This window comes from Cajanus cajan, chromosome 3 (assembly GCF_000230855.2).
Source record: "Cajanus cajan strain Asha chromosome 3, NIPB_CcT2T_4, whole genome shotgun sequence".
Lineage (NCBI taxonomy): Eukaryota > Viridiplantae > Streptophyta > Magnoliopsida > Fabales > Fabaceae > Cajanus > Cajanus cajan.
The window spans coordinates 5,959,849-5,986,780 of NC_138519.1; the positions used below are offsets into that span (position 1 = coordinate 5,959,849).

At 30.2% G+C, this 26,932-nt stretch overlaps 1 protein-coding gene and 3 non-coding genes across 5 annotated transcripts; 3 read left to right on the plus strand and 1 right to left on the minus strand.

Annotated features, from left to right (window-relative positions):
• Positions 1–1,854: 1,854 nt before the first annotated feature.
• Positions 1,855–1,928, plus strand: TRNAV-AAC (transfer RNA valine (anticodon AAC)). Its single transcript has one exon. It is a non-coding gene; the product is annotated as a tRNA-Val (tRNA).
• A 5,199-nt stretch (positions 1,929–7,127) lies between these two features.
• TRNAV-AAC (transfer RNA valine (anticodon AAC)) lies at positions 7,128–7,201 on the plus strand. The gene has a single exon. It is a non-coding gene; the product is annotated as a tRNA-Val (tRNA).
• Positions 7,202–9,393: 2,192 nt separating this feature from the next.
• LOC109788884 (growth-regulating factor 9) lies at positions 9,394–12,960 on the minus strand. 2 transcript variants are annotated; one of them, XM_020347743.3, is made up of 4 exons: positions 12,644–12,960; positions 12,258–12,539; positions 11,139–11,801; positions 9,394–10,299 (listed from the first exon to the last, which is right to left on the minus strand). In XM_020347743.3, exons 1-4 carry the CDS (start codon positions 12,690–12,692, stop codon positions 9,902–9,904), a joined length of 1,392 nt encoding a protein of 463 aa, XP_020203332.2. In that variant the 5' UTR covers positions 12,693–12,960; the 3' UTR covers positions 9,394–9,901. The 2 variants fall into 2 exon arrangements, with proteins under 2 accessions (XP_020203332.2, XP_020203326.2); XM_020347737.3 differs by having other exon boundaries at positions 9,619–10,305; positions 12,644–12,957.
• Positions 9,484–9,557, plus strand: TRNAV-AAC (transfer RNA valine (anticodon AAC)). The gene has a single exon. It is a non-coding gene; the product is annotated as a tRNA-Val (tRNA).
• Positions 12,961–26,932: the final 13,972 nt, after the last annotated feature.

A 26,932-nucleotide genomic window follows, 5' to 3' on the forward strand; every position in this document is an offset into this window, starting at 1 on the left:
TATTAATTTGATGAGAGGACCAAAATTCCATATTTTTAAAAATAGGAAGACTAAATGTCTCTACTTTAAAATAGAGAGACCAAAATTGTGGATTAACAATAATAAAGAGACCAAAAATGTAATTTAACCTATAAATTTTTTTATCTTAAATTCAAAATATAATTTATATATTTAAAAATATCTATTTATATAAATTTTAAATTTAATTTATATATTCAAGTATTATATTTATTTGTACATATAATAAACATTTAACTTGTGAAATACAAATGCTAAAAAACTAATAAAAAATATTCATAGACATTTGTGAAGAAATCTGACTAGAATAAAGAATTATCACTATTGATAATAGATAAACTAATTTTTATTTAAGTGATAAATGATAAACTAAAATATGTATTGTTTCTGGTTGAATATGCTCTAATTACACTTTTTTTAGTGTATAAAGGTAATATCGAGATTGAAATCTATAACTTTGTGCATATTATTTAAATTTATATCATTAGATCAACCTTAATGTGTGCTTTAAATTTTAGATATTAAAAGTTGCAAACACATTATTGAGAATTTTATTTGATGGTTTTTTAACATTTTGAAGGAATTTTTTGATGGTCAAGAATTATTTATGGTCATTATTTATGTTCAATGAATAATTGTTATAGTTAACAAAGAGAGTTCTATCGCTAACATGAGTTTCTTTTATAAAAAAAATCTCTCTAAGATACAAGTCTAAAAAGTGGATTTGGTAACAAGAGTCCTTTCTAGAGAACTTTTTCTTACATCTCATCCTATTGTTGTAACACTTCTAAGTCAACCCTAATCAACTTTAAGCTCTCCTATTATTGAGACTACTACTCCAATTAATTTAATGAAGGTCAACCAAGTAAAATGTTATAAGATGACTATGTATTCACCACTAAAAATCATTTGACAATTCACCAAAAGTCGTTTTAAGTTGGCATGGTCTTGTGCCTTTCTTTGATCATGTAAAAAATCAACTATAGCTTTGATGTAAGTTTCCAATCAAGTTATGGGAATTTTCAGCCCCACACAAATGCATCCCAATAAATGACATTTGTTGAGCTCCCTTGATCTACAAATGTCCTATTCACATTGAACTCCATAATTGTCACGATTACAACAAAACTATGGTCATCCATAACCACATCCTTAAAGTCATCATCAAAAATAGATATTTCAAGAGATGAAGCAATTGACCGAGTTTTTACTATCATAACCAATATATCATATCATTTGCAAGTAGACAACATAAATCTTCCATTATTTGTAAAGCCTTTAACAATAATATTGAAATCTTTCAAAAATCGTCTAGTAGTATTCTCCAATTGAAAGGATTATTGAATTTTTTTTCATACATAACAAAATTCAAATTGGTTAAGATAAATTTTCAACACATAATCTAAAATATGATCCAATCCAATTAAAATAAATAAAATTATTTTTTCTAATGCAATTCTTTCGTTTTATTTAAATAGATTGACTGCTTAGCACTTCTAGCTAATAGTCATTGTTTTGATACTTAAACACGAAATCCCATTCTAAAATTCTTGTACATTAATTGTTGGAATGGTATGTACAAACTTAATATTTTTTTTTTTGAAACCAAATCATATTTTAAGAATTGGTGTAATACTCATTTAAATAATGCTTATTACAGTAATTAGTGATTGTCACTAATTTTGTATGGATATTGATACATAACAGTAATTAGTGTAGTTCCTGCTTATTGTTGCCGCTATCTTATATCCAATGCGTATTTATTTATCCAAAATAAAAAATCGTATCAATTTATATTTAAAACTCTTTAATATTAATAAGAAATATATCACAAGAGGTGTCGTGGTGTAGTTGGTTATCACGTCAGTCTAACACTCTGAAGGTCTCCGGTTCGAGTCCGGGCGACGCCACTTTTTGAGTTTATTTTCATTTTACGTTTAAAATAAAATATAGGAATTATGTATAACGACATGAATGAAGGTAATTCAAAGTATGGTTGTATATAGTTTTTTTTTTGTTCATTTATTCATTTTAAGAATAATAAAATTTAAAAATTAACTGCTATTAAAGTATTAATTAAGTAATATCGGAGTATCCAAAAATCATTCCACATGGCATTGATTAACATATAAAACTTTTAATTGAATATTTTTATATCGTTCCGAAAAAATAATTTCATGAAATGAAAAATACAAAATATTCACATAATTCACGTAAAATGGTGATGAAAATGTCGAACGAGTATCTATCTCATTTTCACGTAAGAACATATATAAATATAAGTATGTATTGAAGATTACTATCTTCATTTTCACCTACAAGTGACATTACTCCTAATTTCAAATATTGAAGATTGTAAACACCTTATTGAGAATTTTAGTTGATGACATTTTTTGTCTTTGCGAGGAATATTTTTTTTTTCTTCTTTTTGTACGAGAAACATTTATGGTCATTATCAATGTTCAATGTACATCCTGTCACAAAATAATGTCATTTATAAATAATGTACAAAGTTAAAACAGAAATTTATCAATCATTTCTTGTAAGCATTTGTTTTTAGCTACTCAATTTTTTTGATATATATATATATATATATATATATATATATAATATGCATGCATACACATCATCATCGAGTAAAAACATCTCATATTTCATATAGGAATGATGTCTTGCAAACATAATTTTATATTCATAATTGATCGATACTCATGTCATTTTCATCACATATATATCACAAAACTCCTATACGTATTTGGCTCAATATATAGCTCACAAGCAAAAACATCTCAAATCACGTCACACATAATTGTCTCATATCACATCATGTATAATCATCTCCTATCACATATGTTAGATCAAAAGACAATCTTAGATTCCTTTGGTCTTAAATTTTATTGTTAACAAACATAGAGATTTTTTATTAATAGAATAAGGTTTTCAAAATAACTAAAACAAACACATTTCCTCAATAACATGAGTCCTGGTATAAAATAAAAGTTACATTAAGACGATTCTATTATTGAATTATATGAACCCTTAGTCATAAAATAATATATGCATTAAATATTTATCATTTACGATCTCTAAACAAGAAATTGACTATGTTTGAATGTTTCCTTAATAGATTGAATTTAAAAACACTTATTTGGTACCAACGTTCTATAAAAAGGAAAGAAAGTTTTGTGTCCAAAAAGGACAAACAGATCCCTACAAACACGGAAAATAAATATTAAAGTTGTTTTAATATTGTACCAACCTGACACACGATAATTCTACCTACTCGATACCAAAAGGTAATAAATACCTTCTTTGATTAGATAAGAAGTGATAATTTGATGAAAGAATTCAACATAAACATTTATTACACCAACTCACAGTTCTCTCCTCAAGAAGAAAATCATGAAGATAGACAAAGTAAATCATGAGAGAGAAGTTCAAGGATTTGCATCGATCATCTTTACTAAAACCTTAAAAAGAAAGTTTGAAGTTTAGAAAGAAAGAGACGAAAATCCATAACAAAATATTATTTCTTCATTCTTTCTCTAATCATCTTTATACTTAACCTATTGTATCAAGTCTTGAAAGAAAGACAAAACAACTTTGTAAATCTTTGTAATTTTAAATTATTGGGCTTAAGCCTAGAGAAACTTGTCTATAAAAGAATACTCATTATTTTATCTTAGAGAATTTTGTATGCAAAAAAAAAATACACAGTGTTGAAGTTTGGAGAGACTTTGTGTAAAAAGAATACTTAGATAATTGCTTAAAGAGACAATTCAAAAAATATTTAGGATTGAGCCAAAAATAGTTTGGTAAATAATACTTGTATCTTTGTTAAGATGGTGAAACTTGATCTGGTTGAATCAAGAATTAGACATAGTCTTAGTGGATGAGACGAACCAATACAAATCTTTGAGTTCATTCTTTGCTTCATTTGCCCTCTCATATTTATTTTGTTACTGCTTCATTACTTTGTGAAAAGTGGGAGTTTTTTTAGTAACATTATTGAATCATCTTTTTAGTTTTTCTCTTTTCTCCACAACATATAAATTTCTCATGTCACGTATAAACATTTCATATCATGTACATCACGTAGAAATATCTCATATTGCAATTTAACACAAAGCCACATGCATAAGGTCTCACAAACATATTCTTGTATCTTCATCATAACTCATTTACAAAGACCCCCTTTCATTCTTTATTTTTGTTTTTTACCATTGGTATAAGTTTCTCAAACCATCTTCAAGATTAAACATTTAAAAGGTAAAGCAACAACTATCAAATTGTCTATCTTTATCTTAAGCTTCTATGATATTGTGGTGTCTAAACGTAGTATATGGAGTTATATTTATGATATCAAGTTGATCTTAGTTATTAGAATTATAATACAATTATCTAAAACTTTTATCTTGACCTAAAGAGTTTATTTTACCATCTACCATGCTTAGAATTACAAAACCGCAACATTTTTGTATAAATTTGACAGCTTGATCTTTACTCATTAAAATGATCATAACTTAAGTTCTAGACCTCTTTTTTTGGGTGATTCCAACACCATTAGAAAGTTAACATCCAATACAACTCTTATGAAGACATCAAAAGTTAATTCGATCATTTTGGACATTTACACAAGCGTGCAAATGGGTGCATGGCCATGCTAATGGTTGTTATGCATGGGGCACTCTTTTAGCTCCAGTTACATGAGCTTTCCATTTGTTTCCTTGGGGAAAAATTCACTACAACAAAATGCAAAAATCACACAACTCAGACTCAACTCAATTCTCTTAATTCAATGGATTATAAGCACAATTAACACTCAAAATATACTTTTATACCATCAATTAACTGAACACATACATCACTTTCGCAATTCATCATCAATTTCATCAATCTTTACTTTTCTCTATATATAATTTAAGGGTTTCTATAGGTACTCATAAATGAATTTCCCTAAGAATTAGATAAACAGGCAAACAAGGTTAGATTAACCCTTCTACCTATCAGTTAATTTACACCAAAAAAAAGAAGGCCCTCACTCTCCCTTACCTCTATGATCACTCGTTGAGGGATGAAAATCTACTTTTGCTACAACTGCATTCTCCTCTTCGCATTCCTCGATTCAAAAGGGGTGAGAAAGGTAAGAAGTGTAAGCATAACCCCAAATGTAACTTTTGGTTCTTTTTTTTTTTTTTTTAAAATAATAACCCTTAACCCTTTAACTCTTCTGGTTAACTCTTTTAACTCTAGTTACAAAACTCTTTCCCCATATTTAAAAATAATAACATTTAATCTATAATATAAAACATTTCTTGAATACCCATTATACAAATAATTTCTCAACCTTTATTTAATTAAACACACTTATAATTATATAAAAGCCTCTAATTATTTTCAAAATCCTACTAATTAATTAAAACTCATTTATTAATTTTAGAAAACTTAGGATGTTACACCCCGCTGCTCTCCTTCTTCATCGTCCAGTTCAACATTGCCTTCCACCCCTCTCTCTTGCTAACATGAATGACAACCAAGTCACCCTTGACCTCTACTCCCTCCCCTCTTCACCCCTTCATATATGAGTCGCAATCTATTAATATTAGGTGTAAGTTTAAAAATTTACATAAAATCTTATACATTTAATAACTTTTTATATAATATAAATTCAATCAATCCAATCATTGAATTACGTGATATTATACTCAAGACATATATATCAAATTTCATACAATTCAGACTTTTCTAGATATGTGATTCAACAATGGACATTTACACATTTTTAATACCATATTATACCTAAGAAATAATTAATTTGATGAACTATTAAATAATTTTAGAATCGTGTGAAATTTGATATATATGATCTTAAGTATAATATCACATAATTCAACATATGGATTGATTGAATTTTCTTTATAGAAATATTTATTGAAGTATAAGTATTATTTTTTGTATTTTATGACAATTTGTCATTATTTAGGCATATTTTTGAAAATTTTCTAGATCAACTTTAATTTTCAATTGGTCCCTCTTAATTATTCTTGCCTCCGTCTCTAGGTACACTTACACAATGGTGCTAATATGTTTTGTTATTTGAATAAGGTTCTATGATCGGTCCAAGACTCTTGAATGTGAAACGCATCCTTGAAATTTTTTTTTATTAGCTAAAAGAAATGTATTAAGGAGGCACTAGGGGTGCCAAACCCAAATATGAAAATGTTGAGAAATAAGAAAAGAGTTACAAATAGTCTTATATTACTCTAAAGTTTAATGTTTCTATCATGAGTAATACAAATTTCTGTTGCGATATGAAATAAAACATGTCTCCCACATGATCCATTGCATGTTGACGATGACATTGATGTGTCATACTACAATCATTGAGTGATCAATTACACGGAAGTCCATAGAATCCTTGAAGTGATCTTGTAGTTCTTACACAGTAAAGACAATGAAATCAGTTCATATATTCTTTTTCTTTTTTTTGCATTTCAGTCTAAGGGATCTTGAATTATAAAATAATTTATTAATTGGTGCTTGAAAGAATAAAGAAAAATGCTTCATCTCCGAAATGAAACGCCAAATTATCCATCGAATCATTAAAAAAATCGACAACTGTTAATTTTTTAATACAAATATTAATTTAATTTAAAGAAAAATGTTGTATCCTCCGAATTCACGTTCTGAATCATCCTCCGACAAATTAAAAAGCTTCTTTATTTTTAATTAAAATTTATATTTTATAATTAAAATTTTTTTAAGCATCAATCAAAATTTATTCGAACATGATTTCGATCGAAATTTTGGAGGATGTATCATTCATTCCTCTAATTTAAAATTTGTGAAAGGTTTTTTTCGTTGGAAGATAATTCGACTATTTCTTTCGGAAGTTAAAGCATTACGTAAATGCTTATTATTATAGTGGTTGTCAACTGTCACTAATTTTGTATGATATTTCCAAAAAAGAAAAAGGAAAAACTGGTGTATTATAAAATCTATAGAGTTGGATGGCATGTAACATGATTTCAACAGTAACCAAGAAAAATATAACATAATTAATAATTAGATTTTAAGCTATTAATAATAGATGGAAATTTGGCATATCCGGTGTCGTGGTGTAGTTGGTTATCACGTCAGTCTAACACACTGAAGGTCTCCGGTTCGAGTCCCGGCGACGCCAATATTTTGCATGTTTTATTTTTTCATTAATTACACCAATTTGACATAGTCTTTTCCAAATAAAATATCTATTCAATGTAAATGCTCGGACACAGGTAATTCACCAGCATGCCATATCCTAAAACTGCAAACATTTTTTTTTTAAGAGAAGATATCTGCAAGCATAGTTACATAAACATAAAAGTTCTTTCTTCAAGATTTCGTCTTTTCCGATCAATTGTGATGCGAAAATATCACATGAGGATGTAACATATAATACTTAAGCCAAATAATTTTAGTCTGTTATGCGTATTGGGTCGAAGCAAATAGATTTGGTTCTTTTTGTATTCCAAATTTTAGAGCACAACCTAATGTAGTTTATTGGATCGTCAGGTCAAACAATTTTTTCAACTCAGAATCCTACAACTCTATATTGAGGTTCCTTAGGACGAGTTCAACCTTAAAATTCGGGAACATAACTATAAGATGATGTTTGTTTTAGTTGATTTACATGTTGATCCAAGTGTTGTTTTATGGGAGAATAGGGAGGTGGGACATTCTCGATCATTCGATCATACCTTCACAAGCTATTTGCAAGAAAAATGATGTTTAACGTGGGGTCACATCAACATGCATGTAGTAGGAGGAACCAACCTCTTTCACATGATCTTTAGGGTTGCTTTGAGGTGCATAACCTAGCATCGAGTGTTAACCATGTTGCACAATGGGAATTGATTTTATCATATCCCCACAAATGATGCCAATGATGTGGTATGAGATATTTGACGTTGACTTTGACCGAGTTTTGAGATATATTTTTAGTGACACTGTTGATGACACTTGTATTTATAGGGGTGCATGACATAGGCCTAAGGAGTAAGGACCCTTGTTATTATTGAGTAAAATGCTATCAATTTACTATTAGTATTTTCACGTGTTGTAGGAAGTATCACCATTCTCTTGCAACTTGGTTACCCATAATGGACTTCAGTCATGGTGTCCCTAGCTATTTGGGCTTCTTAGTGTTTTTGGGCCAAAGTGGTTTGTTTTGTTAAATTGGGCTTCTAAAGCCCAGTCTAGAACATTAAGTGTCTTTTGCAGGGATAAAATTAAAGAATTATATATTTATTTACCTTTTGATATTAATCGTTTTGAAAATGATAAATTATTAGTTCTCGAGATTGGCATAGTTGGTCAACTTAATTGGTAACATTATATAAAGGAACATTTATTTTATGATGTTTAATAATAATGTATAGGCCTAAAGTGTCTAATAATATTAAAAGAATTTAAGTTTTAAATATTGTTAGTGTAAATATGTTTATACTGTAACTAATTAGAAATCACTTTAAATATATCTTTTAAAGCAATTATTAAAAAAAATTATATACATAATAATTTATTATTAGATGTTGATATAAAAACATTCATATTGTTAATGTATTTTAATTAAATTTTTACTACAATTAAGGATTATATTTTTTTTTATCGTGCAAAAGGTATATTGATCAAGGGCAAATACTAATCGAATCGAAAATGATTGTTTTAATAAAAAAAAAGTGTTATTAATACACTTTCACCATGGTTTCCAATACACCCCAAGGTAATTTTTAATCAAAAAGTGTTATTTTTATGATTTTTTATAATTAAAGCTCTAAGGACACAAGTTAATAAGTTTGTGGATTACTAGTGTCAATTTCATGATTGAAGTATTGAACTGATGTTGGTATTTTTTTTTTGTGAATAATATTAAGAATAAAATAATCAATGATATTTTTTTTTAGAATTCACATTTATATTTTGCGAGGGAAAAAGCACTCAATGTCTCTATATATTTATTTAAAATTAAAAATAAAATAAAACTAAAAATAACAGAAGTTATATGCATTGCTTCTAATTCAAAGATGAGTGGTTTAAGAGTAATTATGAGATTAAAAAAAAACATCTTTAAAAATTGTACTCTTAAAAATGTCTATCTTTTATATATTGTTGTAGATATAGATTTGAATTAGACACAGGACCCAAAAAAGTAAAATCACATACATTATAGTAATAGAGTTCTTCATACACCTACAATAGTGAGAGGCTTATTACTAAGGGTAAACAAAAGTAGCCGTAAATGAAAAACTAATGTATTATAATTCTCTAGAGTTGGATGGTAAACGTAAATGATTTCAAGTTCAACTATTATATAATTCTCCCTTATTATTGCTGCTATCTTGTACCTATTTTATTTATATCCAAGAAAAAGGATGATGTAATTATCAGTAATAGTTAAACTACTAAGATGTTGCTATAGCATCTGGTGTCGTGGTGTAGTTGGTTATCACGTCAGTCTAACACACTGAAGGTCTCCGGTTCGAGTCCGGGCGACGCCATTTGGTTTTAAATTTTATCTTCGTTTTTCTTCCCTTCATACTCCAAATGCAAAACATGCATCTTAAATCCGTCAACATCGTTACATAAACGTCAAATTTCTAAGTTTTCATCTTTTCAAACAAAAAATTTTCACATAATTTGTGATGTGAAAATCTCATGAGTATCTATCACATTTAATAATGTCAGAAATCACAACATGATTTAAAAAAAAAAAAAAACGCATGGTTCATCTTTTTCTTCATGGAGATCATTGTTCACTTCACACATAACTGATCTCAAAATGTTAACAAGTTACTTGTTCATGTAAACATGAAGGTTTCGAGAAGGTAAAAAAAACAGCTTCTTAGAAAGAAGCATAGCTACACTCATTCAAGGTGTCACTGATGGTGGTATCAGTGTCACTGCTACTGGGACTTTTCTCAATACATTGTCTGAATGGTGCACTTGCTGGGACTGACATGGAGAGATTTGTATTTGGAATTGCACAATGCGCTTTCTGCACGTTGGTTGTGGCTGAAGAGTGAGGCAACCGTGCAATGGTAACACCGGAACAAGTGGTGGTGGCGGCTGGTTTAACGTTTGCAAACCGCTTTTTAGCACCTCTGTGCATGTGTGTGGCACAGTACTTCTGACCAGGAAGAACAGCACTCTTGCACTGCCACTTCTTTCCGTCCGTTCTCCGGCACCTACCGGGTGCAGGCTCCATGTTGGTTCTGTCATTGAGGTATGAAGGATTGCAAGCTGAAACTAGAATGCCAGCAAAAAAATAGCAAGAATGTTCTATCAGCTTTCTATGATAAGTTTACCCTTAAAAGTTGCTAATAACATTTGCATACTGTTTACATGTTTTGTCAGTCAGTCTACTTTTATGCAGCTGTTGTAGCATCTTACATCAAACAGTACTTGCCCTTACTCTTACATATAGAATGTTAATAGTTGCAAATCTCTCGATGTCTCTTTAGCATAACTCTACTCATGAACTAATGTTTGGTTTGCATATTCTCCCAGCTAGAGATGTTGTAGCTTCTTTGGACATGTATCTTAACATGATCAAGACAGATATTCTCGAATAGTATAGCAAAATGCCAAGGGGCCGGGGCATGCCAAAAATAAGGGAACATTTCTGTGGAACACTTGATTCTATGCAAAAAAGACCAGCATGTATGACTATGTGCTATGTGCATGAAAGGTTATGAGCGGGATTGAAAGAAGTCCATCTAAACTAATTGAGCACACAATTATAAGAATACACTTGAAGACCATACCAATGACATGAGATTCCGAATTAGGCCCACAGAATAAGCATGACAGCAAACAAGACAGAACATACTTGCTATGGTGCTGCTATTGATTCTCCTTTGTTTGTAGGGATTGGTAGGACCATGGGAAACTATTAAGGAACATTTGAGCTACATGAGACTTCATGATCAAGTCTGTCATGGGAAACATGACATGACTCTGTCATGTCACTGACCCCACTAAATGGGAAAGGTTTGATTAGTTTTTTTAGTCATGTAATCTTCTAGTCCTAAAAAATATAATGACAAATACAGAAATTGTCGCAACCCCACCAAAATTACCTTGAAGAACACTCCTTGGGGAGAAGCCTATTCCAGTAGAGATGCCATTAGTATCACCAACAATGCTTCCTTTCCCACCACTTCTAACACTGACGTTGTTGCTGATACAGCTCTTGGATTGGTCATCTTTCTGGCATATCTTCAAGCAACTTTTGTTATCTGAAGCAACGGCCGCCACTGCCACTGTGCTGAAAGTGGCCACCACCTTAGGAGCAACTGCAGTGGCAAGAGTGGAGCCAGAGCATGCCATAGATGCTGAAGAAATCGGCGTGAGGTACTCAGCATAACGTACAATGTTTTTCGACCTATTATTAGCAGAAGAGCAATTGGCAACACGGAGGCTCCTTGGTGTGGCACTTGAAGGCGTGTCATAGGGTTGAATGGCCTTACGTTTTGGATTTGAAATTTGGAATTGTGTCCTTGAGGCTGGTTTGTTAATGGTATGTGACTTGTTAGAAGGCTTTGTTGTCAAACAAGAGTTAGCTTGAGATGTTTCCACAGGCTTTCTTGAACGGTTTCGACCTCTATGCATGTGCCTTTCACAGTACTTCTGACCAGGCACCACGTTCTTACCACACCTCCATTTCTTTCCATCAGTTCTCCTACACCTATGAGGTTCTTGATCCAGCATGTTCCCATGATCATAACCCAGGAAACTGTATTCTGTAACCGAAACACATGAACAAAAAAAAGAACCATCATTATCTTACAATTACATGAAGCCATATTTTTTTTTTAATCCATCATAATAATTACATGACAACAGTTCAAACCTAGGACATGCAGTGTACATACTACATAACCAACCCCACCATTAGGCCGAAAATATGCTTTTAAGCAACAAAACATAGAAATTTGGCTTACCTTTGAACATATCAAAATCACAAAATGGATCCTTACACTAATTAAATCCTTTAAGCATTTGCCCAAATCTTGGAACCAAACAAAACATAACTAGCCCCAAAAGAAAGAGGTAGTAATTATTTAAAAAACAGAATCAAACATGAAACTGTCTCATACTACAATAAACAACAAAAACAACTTCAGTGAAGAAAAAAAAAAGTGAAACTTCATTATGTATATAAAAATAGAAAAAGAGCAAGATCATATAATACAAACCTGGCATATTGGACGGGAATTGAACAAGGTGATGAGGAGGAGAAGGTTTATAGGCCAAATGGTTGAAGATGAAAACTTGATGGTGAAGCTCACGCCTCTGAGCTTCTGTGATCACTTGTGGTTGTGGTGCAGAATGAGCATCAACCCCGAGGAGAAGTCCAACAGTGGAACAACAAGAGTTCTCTTTCTCCTCTTTGACCATAACAACCCTCTTTCTCTGATGAACAACACCCCCATCTTCCATCGCGTGTCCCATGTCAATCTTCTTCTGGGGTCCACCTCCTACCCTCAAAAAAGACACAAACATCAGAACAAGAAGAAAATTTAAATAATAAAAAAAAGTACTAAAGAAGAAGCATGTGGTGATGGGCAAAAGAAGAGAAAACCGGAAGTGTTGTGTGAAGAGGGAACAATCCGAAGAGGCTTGGCTTCCATAGTCACATTCACATGAGAGCTTTTTTTCCTTTTTTTCTTTAGAGGGTCTGTGTCTGATGAAGGAAAAAAGGTTCTTTTGTTACTTTTTCAGTGTGAATAAAAAAGTGTTAAAAAGAGATTTGGGCACGGAAGTGCTTCTGCAGTGCCTCCATTAACTTCTATTGTAAGTTGGAAGGAGAAGTGAAGTGAGAGAGAAGGAAGAGAGAGAAAGTTGTGTCAGAATTTTCTGACAAACAGCTTATTACGTTGCAAGGCTTTGCAGGAGTCACGTTCAGACAAAAAACTGAACCTTACGTTATACACTCTTGTTCAACATTGTTAGGCGCGTGTCTGTGCCTCATCTCTTTTATTTATTTATTTATTTATTTATTTATTTAATAGGAGCCAAAACACATTTTCTATATATTTAATAAAATTCTAGGCTTAAAACTAAATTGAATTAACCCTCACTAATTCAATCTTTTATTCTTCGGTTATCTCTATTCTTTACCAGACTATTCATTTCTCATTTTTCAAAACACTTTTTTTTATTAATTAAAAGAGTAAATTATCAATCTGGTCTTTCATTTTATAGAATATATTAAACTCTAACATTAAAAACATAATAAATAAACCTCTCTCTTTTTTATTTTGTTAATCTTTTTAATTCATGTCCCAAATGATAATGACATCAAATTTGCATATGTCAAAAACCAAAATGATAATAAATCATAAACGATGGAAAAATACCGAAAGTTCTAAAACTTTTTGAATATTAAGAATTAGTATGACAAGAATTACTCTGATCAACATAATAAAAGGAGGGTTGTGCTAGTTTATACATATCCGACATTAAATTTAAATATTGTCATAAATGACATCGATTTGTATATTATAATACAAAGCATAATCAAATATAATTTAAATTATACTTCATTATGATGGTTATATAATTAAATATTTATAAAATTTATTTAGATATAAATTATAAGTGTTTTTAAGAATTTTTTATTAAAAATAAAAAAATTATTTAAACTATTTATAAATTTGTATTTAAATAGACAAAAATGTATATTTAATTGCGATATCTGACTTTATTTTTCACATCAATATGGAAACAACACATTGTAACTTCTGCATAAAATATCAATTTGACATGAAAAAATAAAAACCAAACACGCTCTCGTATATGGCTACATAATCAATTGTATTATACCATAGTCAATTATCTATATTATTTTATTTATTCTAAAAATAAATTTTAGTATATTTATTTTATTCAATAATTTATGTTTTATATTAAATTTTAACCATTCAATTAATAAATTAAAAGTTCTTAATAATATATAAATTATTTAAAAATTAAAAATTATTTGATATTTTATTTCATTAATTCAAACTGATAAATAAAAATGTTTTATACGTTGAATTTAATTAAAAAAACTATCAAATAGTTTTTTAATTTTTTAATATTTTGCATACTTGATTTATGCAATGAGAATTTTTAATCTAATGATTAAATTGTTTAAATTTAATGTAAAACACGAATTATTGAGTAAAGTAAGTGTAGGTAAACTTACTATTGGGGTGAGTTTCTTACTTGACTCAATAACTCATGTTCTTTACATCAAATTTTAATAATTTAACAGTTAAATTAAAAAAATTTAATACATAGATCAAATCTATACATTTTAGAAAAATATTAAAACTATTTGATATTCTATTTCATTAATTTAAATTAACAGAAAACCACAAAAATATTTTATAGGTTGAATTGAATTAATGAAACAAAGTATAGTTTTCAGACTTTTTAAAAATTTGTAGACTTATGAGGAGAGATCAAATGACTCTAAAATTAACTCTTGGTAAAGTTAATTCACCCAATAATTTATGATATATATTAAATTTAAATGATCTGATCATTAAATTAAAAGATTTTAATAAATAGATCAAGTTTACCAATTTTAAAAAAATTTAGAAACCATAAAATACTACATTTCATTAATGTAAATTGAAAGATAATTATAAAAGTATTTATATGTTGATTTGAATCTATATAACAAAGTATTATATGATTTTTAATTTTTTTTAAAAATTGATAGACTTAATTAATACATTAAAAAAATTTAATTTAATGATTAAATTGTTAAAATTTAATAAACATGAATTTAATAAAAATGGTTATATATATATATATATATATATATATATATATATATATATATATATATATATATGAGAAAGTGAGAAAGATAAATAAGTAACTGTCTAAATAATTTCTTCATAAATATTTAATTCTATAAATTTCAATTTAAAAAGGTTAACTTTCTTTTTAATCTAATTTCGCTCATAAAATTTCTTATTTTTGACTTATTTTTATTATATTATTTTTCACTTATTCTCTTTATTTATTTTTCTTTTCTTTGACAAAAGATAAAGGTGACACTCATAATTTCTTTTTCCTCATCAAACAATTTTCTGGTAACTGCGATGACCGTTCATAGGGATTTCCGTTATGGGGGCACTTGCTTAGTTGGCTGTTCAAAACTGATTATAAAAAAATCAAAATTTGGATCACATTTATCATAGAAAAAACTGAAAAATAAGATAACATTTTTCAATTCAGCTTGACTCAATTAATTAATTATTCTTATTTGTTAAAAATGGAGTTTATTATAGATAATTTTAATATATAATTCCATATTTTATGTAATCTTTTGTTACTATGTTATTTATTGTTGTATAAATATTATTTTTTATATAAAAGAAATATATATCGTCTTATCGTTATTAAAAACACAATTTAGAAAGAATTGGTGATCATTTTCATAAAGTATTTTAAATTTTTATAAAAACATTAATTTTTATTTTTATTTTATGTCCCTATTAAAGTTTGTGAGAGTATATGTTTTTCCTTTTTATCTCTTAAATTCTTTAATTATTATTTATAATTTTTATTGGTATCGGTAGAGATGAAAACACGTTAGATCCTAAATAAGGGATCTATGATCTTGTACCGACTTGATAAATTACTACTTTTGCTACAATTCAGCAACACAACGAAAAAATAGAACAACATATATCTACCTAAGGTTATAATGTGACAATTATTTAGATATCATGCACACAAATATATGTAAGGAAATAAAAACAGCAACAATGTTCATGTACATATATAATACATAGACAAGGGAGTAAATATTGTATACAAAATAGGCCCTACAAGTCGTCCCGCTAATCATGTCTTGCTCTTATGAAGAATCATGATCATTATAGTCCCAACTACATGAAAAACACAATGTAAGCTTCTGAAAAGGAAATAATATATAAACACAATGCCAACATCAAATACACAACATACAACATAGTACAATAGAATCAACTTCATTTTAGCAACATATTCGACATAAATAACGATAAACAACTGAATGCATCGTCACACCTATCAACTATGGAGATCTTCTACAACTTGTTACACCTACAACTATGGAGATCTTTTACAACTGAGGTAGACAATTTAAGTGACTAGACCCTATCGAATCACAATGGTTGGTATAAATCAGAAACAACGACGGACACTTAGGCAAAAAACAACGACTAGCGTAAAGCTAGAAGCAAAGACTGGCATAAGTTATATAGATTTTTCAAGTTTTGTCACTTAAACTAGGAAGTCTAGTATTACTGTCAGGGTAAAATAACTTGAGTATGATTCTACCACAGTATTAGTTTGCAACACTAAGTCTATATGGGATTAACCCATTAAATACCCTCCAAGTACTACACCTCTCCAATATTAGGTTAGAGACTAAGTCCCCTACCAAGTATTTTACTCGATTGATTATTTATACATGTATGTCTCGACTTCGTCTACATACGAATACCACACAAAACCTAGAAGAGACAATTGAAAATAACTTATCCATTCAATCGGACTCTTGGAACATCACAACATATATCCATACAAAAAGATATTCAATTTTGAAAACTTTATTCCCCTCTAGTTTTTATGTATAACAGCTAAGACATATATCTTAATCACATGCCAATAGCTTATTAACTTAACATCATACAAATCTGCAATGTATTCAACTTACAACATCTCACAGCGTGTACAACTTATTCATAAATCATCTTATAACTTAACAACAAAAATATCATCAATCATGCACTAACTTACATCGTTTCATCATCATACCTCATCATACATATAACTTATTCATCATCATTTAACTACAAAACATCTTAGACAACACAACATTCATCATGCAACTTGCACTCGATTACTCAAGGGCTACCTGATAACATTGAGGTAGGGGACTCCCTATCTAACATGGTAACGATCCACATCCGACCTCACGCTAACTTGAGACAATTATCTCTCTTTGTGTCCGATGCTATTCAAATCACACCCAACACTAGTTCAACCTAAGATAATTCTCTCTCATCACGCCAATGCCATCGATCATGCCTCTAGCATGAGCAAGACAGAGTGTCACTAATTGAATCACATCCTATGCAACATCAATTTTGCACCTATGTAGAACTCGAAAATCATTTAATATACTTGAAATTCAACCAATTCCAAACATACAATGTATAAAACAACATGCAAACATCATGAACAACTTGAAAACCATCTCATTTACAACATGCAACTATGATCAACCAAGATTCAACATTTTCACTCATACACCACTTTAAGAGCTAAAAACTCAAACAAGCTGCATGAAATGCATCTTCATTAGAATCAACCACACTTAGGTGGTTTTAAACAATAACAAACTACACATGCAACATAGATCATTCAAGTCATAGACTTCCTTTACCTCTTGAAGAATCAAATCAATAAAAGGGGAAGAGAACCATGGACACTGCACAATGTTGATTTGAAGTTCCAACCTTGGAAGCTTGACTTCTTCAACTAGCTAAGTGAATCAGATACAAGAAGGAAGAAAATGAATGACTTTTAGATGAAATAAGAAAAGAAGGAGGTTTGGGTCCTCAGAGAACTTCTCACTAGCTTATATCGAAAGTTTTTCTAAAACTTGAACTTATGAGATCCTAATTTTAAGAAAACCTTATATACTATTATGAGTTGACCCAACTTAATTGAACCCATTACTCACACATATAATAAGATAAACATATTCAAATAGTACTGTTACATGCCTAACCTATTTAAAGTATGGTTAGACTTTAAAAAACTTATATTTATTTCTTAAAAGTTAGCTTAAGCTTATAAAAAAATTTGTTATGCCTAATAGGTCAATCTATTTAACTATATAATATAATCAAAATTAATATACATATTATATTATTAATAATATAAATAAATTTGGTGTCCAAAAAAATATAATTAAATAAATAAAATTATAATACAAGAAAAATTAATTTATTTATATTTTTGACATTTTCACTACATTTAAGCATTTTATATTTTTTGTTCTTACAAAATCAATGAATGAAAAATAGAAACTCTAACAATTACATCTTTATCATGTCATTGTCTTCATTTTCATAATTTGATTATTTAAATTTTTTTTATTTAGTATTGACAGAAGTACCATCAATTTTGACATAAATTTGCGTCCCACCTTATTAATTCATCTCTTTTATTAAATATGGACTTTATTTTTATTTTTGGTAAAGAACATATAATATAGACTTAACATTATGGCGCTCAAGAAATGGTTCATATGGAGAAGTGTATGGAATTTATTTTTTTTGTTTTTATCTAAAAATTTGTCAAATTACACATAAGCCCCTTCCAAAATATTTGACTAACGAAACTTTTAGACTTTTCATTATTTCCACATATTATTATGTATTCTTTGATACAATATGCGAAGCAACACTCTCACATATGTTTTATTGTTAGCTTAACATAATTTTTAATTAATAAACTAATAACGCTTCAGTCTTTTTTTTTTTTTTTTCCTTTATTACAATAACTTAGGCTACAGTTTTAAAATCTAAAGTTTAGTAAATAGAAATTTAAAATTCAATTTTGATCATTAAAAAAATCTCGTTGAAATGACTGCTACATTGATTCTGTATCGCATTTTTCGCAGTATTCTCCGTTGGCCACTTTGCCACACGTTGTCCGCTACTTCTCGGGGCCACCGCCCTGCCCCTTCCAACCAATTCACATGTGCATCCCAAAGGCTACAACTACAATCACCTTGGCGTTGCCCCCCAACCTTGGCCAACATTATAATGTTTATCCATCTCAAATCTTGTTGGTTAGGGAATTTTTTTTTCATATTGAAGAATATTGCACATAATAAGTAGTGAGTAAGTTACATAAGTAAATTTGATACTACATAACTTGAAATTTTAGGTAGATGAGTCTTTCTTTCATATAACTTAATATGCCAAATTCTAATTAATATGAGACTTCACTTTACACTTGAACTTCAACATTTCCCTTCATGTATGAATCTCTTTCATATAATCACACACTCTCATAAGTGGAAGTTGCCAATTCCATTCAAGATTTCATTCATTGCTAATTTTATTGGTCAATACTCGTCTGAGTCGATCACCAGTATTTATCTGAATCGGTCACCTATTACTTAGTTAAACCAATTTATCCACTACTAATTCTATTAGTCGATACTTGTTTGAGCCGATCACTAGTTATTTGGTCGAATCATCGACGGTCACCTATCAGTTGATCAAACCCTTGATACTTTATCTTCAATTAATGTGAAAAATCTGAAATTATTTCAGCAAGTGTGAGATTAAATGACATTCTATAAACACTGAACATTAATGTTACTAAAGAAAATGGTTTTTCTTGTAGGACCCGCCTGTGAATGTTTTGTTTACACTTTCACTTTGGTTTCGCATTGTGGGCCAAGGTAGAAAAGTACATATTTAAGAGAGTGGTAATTCTATTCCTATCCCTTTTTCTTAGAATAGTGAATTAAGCCTAATTTAACCTTACAAAATCGGCTTGTAAGATGAAGGTTATTTTTCATTTATATACTATTCAATTGTCTAATCTCTAGTCGATGTGGGACTTGGGTTTTTCACAATACACCCCCTCACGTCCAACACTATTAGGTTTGGTACGTAGATAAATGGTGGGTGACCCTTTTAATGATCTAGGGTTGGCGGGACTTGGATTTTTCCCAATACACCCCGTCACGCCCAACATTATTGGGCTTTTGTACGTGGATAAATGGTGAGTGACCCATTTTTAAGAATTTAGGATAGCTCTGATACCATCTTAGATAGCGAATTAAGCCTAACTCAACCCTACAAAACCAGTTTGTAAGATGAGAGTTGCTTTCCACTTATATACTATTCAATTGCCTAATCTCTAGTTGATGTGGGACTTGGGTTTTTCCCAATACACCCCCTCACGTCTGGATAAATGGTGGGTGACCCTTTGTAATGATCTAGGATTGGCGGGACTTGAGTTTTTTTTTTCCTCAATACACCCCCTCACGCCTTTGGTGCATGTATCAATGGTGGGTGACCCATTTATAATGAATCTAGATGGTGTAACAGCCCAATTTTCACTGGGCCCTTGGCCCAATTAGGGTGGATCAGTAGCCCGGAACGGGCCGTTCCAAATGACTAAATATACCTATGTTTGATTGCCCAGAGCGGGCCGTTCCAAAAGTGGAACGGGCCGTTCCAAATGATGAAAATGAACCCATTTTTAAGTATAGAACGGGTCATTCCAAAGTAGAAAATTTGCCTATTTGGGTTGTTCCAGAACGGGTCGTTCCCAAAGTGAAACGGGCCGTTCTGGAATAAGAAAAATGCTTAAAATATTTTAGTTGGAACGGGCCGTTCTAGTGGAAAATTTTGTGTATACTTGAAGGTTTCGGAACGGGCCGTTCCGCTTTCAGTACAGGTCGTTCCGGTAGGTGAGCCAGAATTCCTATAAATAGACCTTCATTTCTCTCATTTTCACACACCTTCTCTTCCTTCTCTCTTATGCTCTTCTTTCCTCTTCTTCTCTCTGAAGACCAAGAGGAACTCAGAGGATGAGGTTCTGCCCCAGTTTTAGTCCCGGTCCTTGTTTAAGGAAAGAAAGGAGGAGGTTATGCCCTAGTTCCTATTTATCCAGGTACGGGAGAAAAGGGGATTATTTATATGTAGGGTTACATGAGGGAATTGGGTAGAGGAAGAGCCCTTAGGATTATGAATAATTTTATAATTATTTATGTTTGGAGAATTAATTGTCTTATGTGATTCTATATATATTTAGGACTACGAATATATGTTTAATTTGTAAAAATGATGCTATAGGAGAGAGAACGAAATTATAGAAAAGTGCCTGTAGGTTAGGTTGTGAAAATTGGATGATTTCAGTTTGAGGAATTGAGGATCTCATTAGATTCTGTATGTGTTGAGGATTATAAATATGCTAATAATTTGTAAGAATGATGATCTGGGAAAGAGAACGAAATTGTAGAAAAGTGTCTGTGAGCTGGGTTTTGGGACAATTGGGGATTTTACTATTTATGTTAAAATTATATTAAATTGATAATTCTATTGTTTATTATATTAATTTATGAATGTTATTATTATATTATTTAATAAGAATTGATGATCTAGATGTGAATTGCTGGAGGGATGTGTAAACCCTTATTTTGTTGAGTATGTGATATGGAATTGTGTATGTGATATGAAATCGTGATATGAGACGAGATGTTGTATGGACATGATTAAGAATGTGATTGCGATGTGTTTCCTCACACTAATGACTAGGGATGGCACGGCGCCTAGGTAAGTGGTGCTACAGGGAGGGCGTGACCCTAGCATGGTGTGGGATGAGTAAGACAGTTAACACACACCACTTATGTCGATTATGGCAGCCCTGACATAGGGTTAATTGCAAGAGACTGTATGGATTGTAATGTGATTGTGGTTCCTCACACTCATGCTTCAGGGACGAGCGTACTCCTGAATGATCAGAGATGATACGAACCCTGGGTAGGTGATGCTTCAGGGACGAGCGTACTCCTGGATGATCAGGGATGATACGAACCCTAGTATGGTGTGGGTTGAGTGAGGCAATTAACCCGTATCACTTGTGTCAGATGTGGCGAGGTCTTGGCATAATGTTAATTGTAAGATTGACTTGAATTATGGATGTGGAAATGATATTATTAATCGTAAAATTGTCTGGATTGTGATGGATTGATAAATTATGATACATGCTTGTATATATATGAATTATGATTTCATTATGATGTGGTTGTATGTACTTTGCATGTAGATATTTTCTTTTCTCACCGTATAAATTGTGGATGTTTTAGGTGAGGAAGATCCGGTTACGAGTGACATCTAGAATGTCAACAGTTGAATTGTGGGTATGCTATGATATTGTGACATCGGGGCAGAGGATTTTTAGGACATAGATTTTATATGGATTTGGAATTGTAAATATGATTTTGAAAACAATTTGTAAACTTTCAAGTTTTATTTTCAATTATTATGTTGGTTATTGATAAATGAATATGAAGGTTTATGTGAACCCTTTTACTAACGTTAAAAATTTTATTCTTTAGTTTATTTATATGATTATATTTATATGTGTTGGGGTAGTAAGGGTGTCACAGATGGCTCTGATACCATCTTAGAATAGTGGATTAAGCCTAACTCAACCCTACAAAATTGGCTTGTAAGGTGAGGGTTACTTTCCACTTATATACTATTCAATTGCCTAATCTCTAGTCGATGTGGGACTTGGGTTTTTTCCAATACTTTTAAATTAAATGTTAGAATTGTTATTCATATTTAAAAAATAGTTAATTATTAAACTAAAAAAAAGCTAGAAGAGTAAAAAAAAGGCTTAATTGTGTTTTTGACCCCTCAATTATTACAATTATGCAATTTTGATCCCAAGATTTTAATTGAGTAATTTTAATCTTAAAAAGTTATAATTATACGATTTTAGTCCCTCAAATATTTGTGCAATTTTAACCTTTCCTATTAAAAATTTAATAATTTAATAATTTTAATATATATAATATTTTAAATATATACAATTGTTGTTTATTTAAGTTAACATATATTATAATTTTTGTTAATTTACTAAATAAATAAAATTTATATATTATTAGTATTTTAATATTATTGATAAATTAATATCAATAATATTTTTAGTATATTTATAGATAAATTAATAATTTGATAAATATAACTTAGTATATATTAATATACTTTTACAAAAATATAAATATATTAGATAAGATATGTATATTTCTAATTAATATATTTATATTTTTGTAAAAGTATATTAATATATAATAAGTTATATTTATCTATCTATAAATATATTAATAATATTATTGATATTAATTTATTAGTAATATTATAAAAATAATAATATATAAATTTTATTTATTTAGTAATAATAAATATATATCATTTGATATATTAAGAAAAATTATAATATACTTAATTTGAATAGACAAATAATTGTATATTTTTAAAATATTATATATATATATATATTAAAATTATTAAATTTTTAATGAGAGAGACTAAAATCGCATAATTATGATATTTGAGGGACTAAAATTGTTCAATTACAAATTAAAGGTCCAAAATTGCATAATTACAATCTTTTAGGGATTAAAATTATCTAATTAAAATATTGAGATCAAAATTACACAATTACAAGATCAAAAATACAATTAAGCCAAAAAAAAAAAATTACCTATACAAAAAACAAAGTTGTAATTAAAATAGTTCTCCCAGTACTATGGTAAAAAAAAAAAAAAAAAAAAAAAAGTTGCAACCAAAATCGACCTTAACAGAGTAAATCTACAGTGTCAGTGTCCTCTTTCCATTTCCTTTTTCCTCTGTTGCATCACCCAAAGCCCATCAGCATTTGCATAATGCATTGTTTACCAACATGGGTTTCTTTCAGCATTTCTCTTGATAAAATGTCATGGATACATGGATCACTATTTTCTATAATTTTATGATTGAATTTTTGAATTTGTTTGTGTGAGAATTCTCATCTTTCTTGTGGTAGAAATGTTGAGTGCCAAGGCAGGAAACAGAAAAAGCATAATCAAATATGCTAATCGTTATGGCTGGACTGAACAAGACTTCACTTCCCCACCATGCATAATGAACATTCAAGAAGGTATTTAAATCAAATGTTTTTTTTTCTTCATATACACTTGTGTCTTCCTTCCTTCCTTTATTTATTTTTTTTACGTTAAAATCAATTTTAATCACATATTATATTATTGTATATAGTAAATCGGATTATTTTTATAGTAATTACTTTAAAATGTATATATATACCTAAAATGTTTTATGAATATAATCCTGTTAAGTTGCTTCATTATTCTTTTCCAAATACCAAATGCAATCTCGAAATTGTAATAGTCTTTCTATTTACGTAGATTGGTGGATTTTGTTAAACTTCGTTCATGATCTTAATTTTTAGTAAATGTAGAGTGTTTCATCTTATTTGCAGATCTTTATATTAATCATATGAAGCAAGGTTGTCAAACTCAAGAGTCTACACAAACTCGTGGAGCTCTCGTAGACTCGTAAGAGTCTACCTAATATTAAAAGATATTAAAAAATATGAACATACACAATATGATATCACTAATTCAACATTCTAAGTCTGAAATAAGTCAAATAACAACAATAAAATGTCATAATACAAGTCTTAACCATACATGTTAGGAGTAAAAAGTAACACTAACAGCTCTAACAGACCAAAAAATCAAAATGTTAGGAGTAAGAGTAAGTAACACTAACAGTCTAACAGACCAAAAAATCAAAATGTTAGGAGTAATAAGTAACACCAATAGCTCGTCAGAAAAGTGCAGGGACGATGCCGGAAGCTGCAACGACGGCGTTGAGCAGATTGAACGAAGTCGGACGAAGTCAGCGAAGGGAGAAAGATCGAAGAACAGAGAGGATGTAAAGTGTTCTTTTCGTATGCGGCAGAAGGAGAGAGATCGAAGAACAGAGAACAGAGAGGAGGCAAAGTGTTCTTTTCGTATGCGATGGAGGGAGAGAGATTGAAGAACAAAGAGGTATGCGCGGAGGGAGAAAGATCAAAGAAAAGAGAGGTACTTAGGAACCCTAGCTGAAACGACGTCGTTTTGGGGCATTTAGGAGGCAAAAAATTGACTCGCTGACTCGCCCTCAGACTCGCGATTCTGAGCGAGTCTACCCGAGTCTACCAAAAAACGATTCTATTCGCGAGTTAACTAGTTTTGCTAACCTAGACTCGTAGACTCGTACGAGTTTACGAGTTAACTCGCGAGTTTGACAACCATGATATGAAGTATTTTCACTAGTGCAAAAAAGGTATTTTTACGTCGGTTATTTTGGGTCTTTTACGTCGTAAATAAGTTTGACATTAATATGGGAGACATAAATTTACGTCAGATCCACCATGTTCAACATAAAACATCCTCCCTGTCGTCGACGACGTCTACCTCTCCCGCGTCGCCAACCGGAAGTTCTAGGCCGGCTTTGAGGCCGTCCTCCTGGCCCTTTACACGCATGAAACAACCTCACGCGTTGCCCAACCGCTCTTCGTTACCATCCCCGACCTCACAAACCCCAGCATCTACCACGATGCCAAAGCCTCCCTCAACAAAACTCAGAAGATTAACAAGTCAGAAAACTCATAAAAGAGCAACGAAAGGCTCAAAACTCAGAAATAGCAACTCACCTTTGCCGAAAACTCAGAAATGCCCTTCACCAGATTCCAATCGGTCAAAAAGATGGAGAATGACCCGCCAATGACGAGCCGCCCTTCACCGGAAGTCGCCGGAGCTCAAAATGCAACCAGAACTCATTCTCACCTTTACCAAAAATCGCCCAAACGCTTTTCAGATCACGCGAGGAAGACGAAGGCACAACCAAGGATATAAAAAGGTTTTTACGTCGGACTAAATAGGGGCCTGACTTAAAATTTCAAATCTACGTCGGCTGTGGCTTCTATATATCCGACATAGATTTCAAATTTTACATCGGATTCTATGTAGTCCGACGTAAAATAGTTCGACTTATTTACAAAATTGCTACCGCATTTTCTTTACGTCACTTTTTTGTATATCCGACAACAAAGAGATGATGTAAAAGACTAATTTTTCACTAGTGTTTTTATCTTGATATAATATTTTGGTTCTCTTTTACCTGCTTGCTTAGACAATGTATATGAATTAGAGTAACCTAGTGCTCTAATTAATTTGATTTTGCTTATAAGATAGAGAGAGAGGTTTGAGCTGTACGAGGAAAACATGAATATATAGCATGGAAAAAACTAGACTAAATTTGAAATGAGTTCTTGAAAAGTTCATTTTGATCTGTCTTGAGAGTTAATTTGCAATTAAGTTATTCTACTGTTAATAATAAGGGAGTTACACTGGCCTGGAAGAGAAACTTGTGAGAGAAAACTATGATCTACTCCATAAATAATGTTTGTGGAAATCACTCAACAGGAGACAAATTATTAATTAATTCACTGGTAAAACTCCCAACCTACCACGGGTCATTAATAAAAAAATATCAAAGGCTAGTAAAACAAGTGTGTGACTCAACCATAATATGTCACTTATATAATAAAGCTTAATACAATGTTGTACCATATATAATATAGATATTGAAAATAATTCCTAAGAATTTATTAACATTATTCACATTAATTGATCAATGTTGTATACCATCATTTTTTTTCTTCAAAATCATGCATGCCTCAAAATTTATTTTTAATGGCTTCCATTAAGTAATATCTTTCCTCTTCTTTTCACTTCTTTCTAAACTATTATTTATAAAAGATAATTATATTCGAATGAAAAATTTATAAAATGAAAGAACCACAAATATTTAGAATTACATTTTGTTATTTCTATATATTAACCTTATTAAATACTACCCCATGTATTTTTTTTTATAAAAAAATAAGTGATAATAAATATTTTACAGTATAATTTTTTCCTTATAAAAAGCATCGAAAGAAACATAAAATTTTTATTTAAGAAAAATCATATTTTCTTTTTAAATAATAAAAAATATTTATTGCTCAAATTAATGGCATATTAAAAATATATTTTAATTTTCTTTTGTTCCATTAAAAAATAAGATTTAATTACACTTTTACCAAAAATCTTTCACAATTTCACAATGTTACTAAACTTTTGAAATTACACATTTTATTTTTCCAAATTTTGTACAATTTGTAACTTTGTTAGTCAATTATATGATATTGTTAATTAATTGCTAATATGACACATTAATTATCAATACAA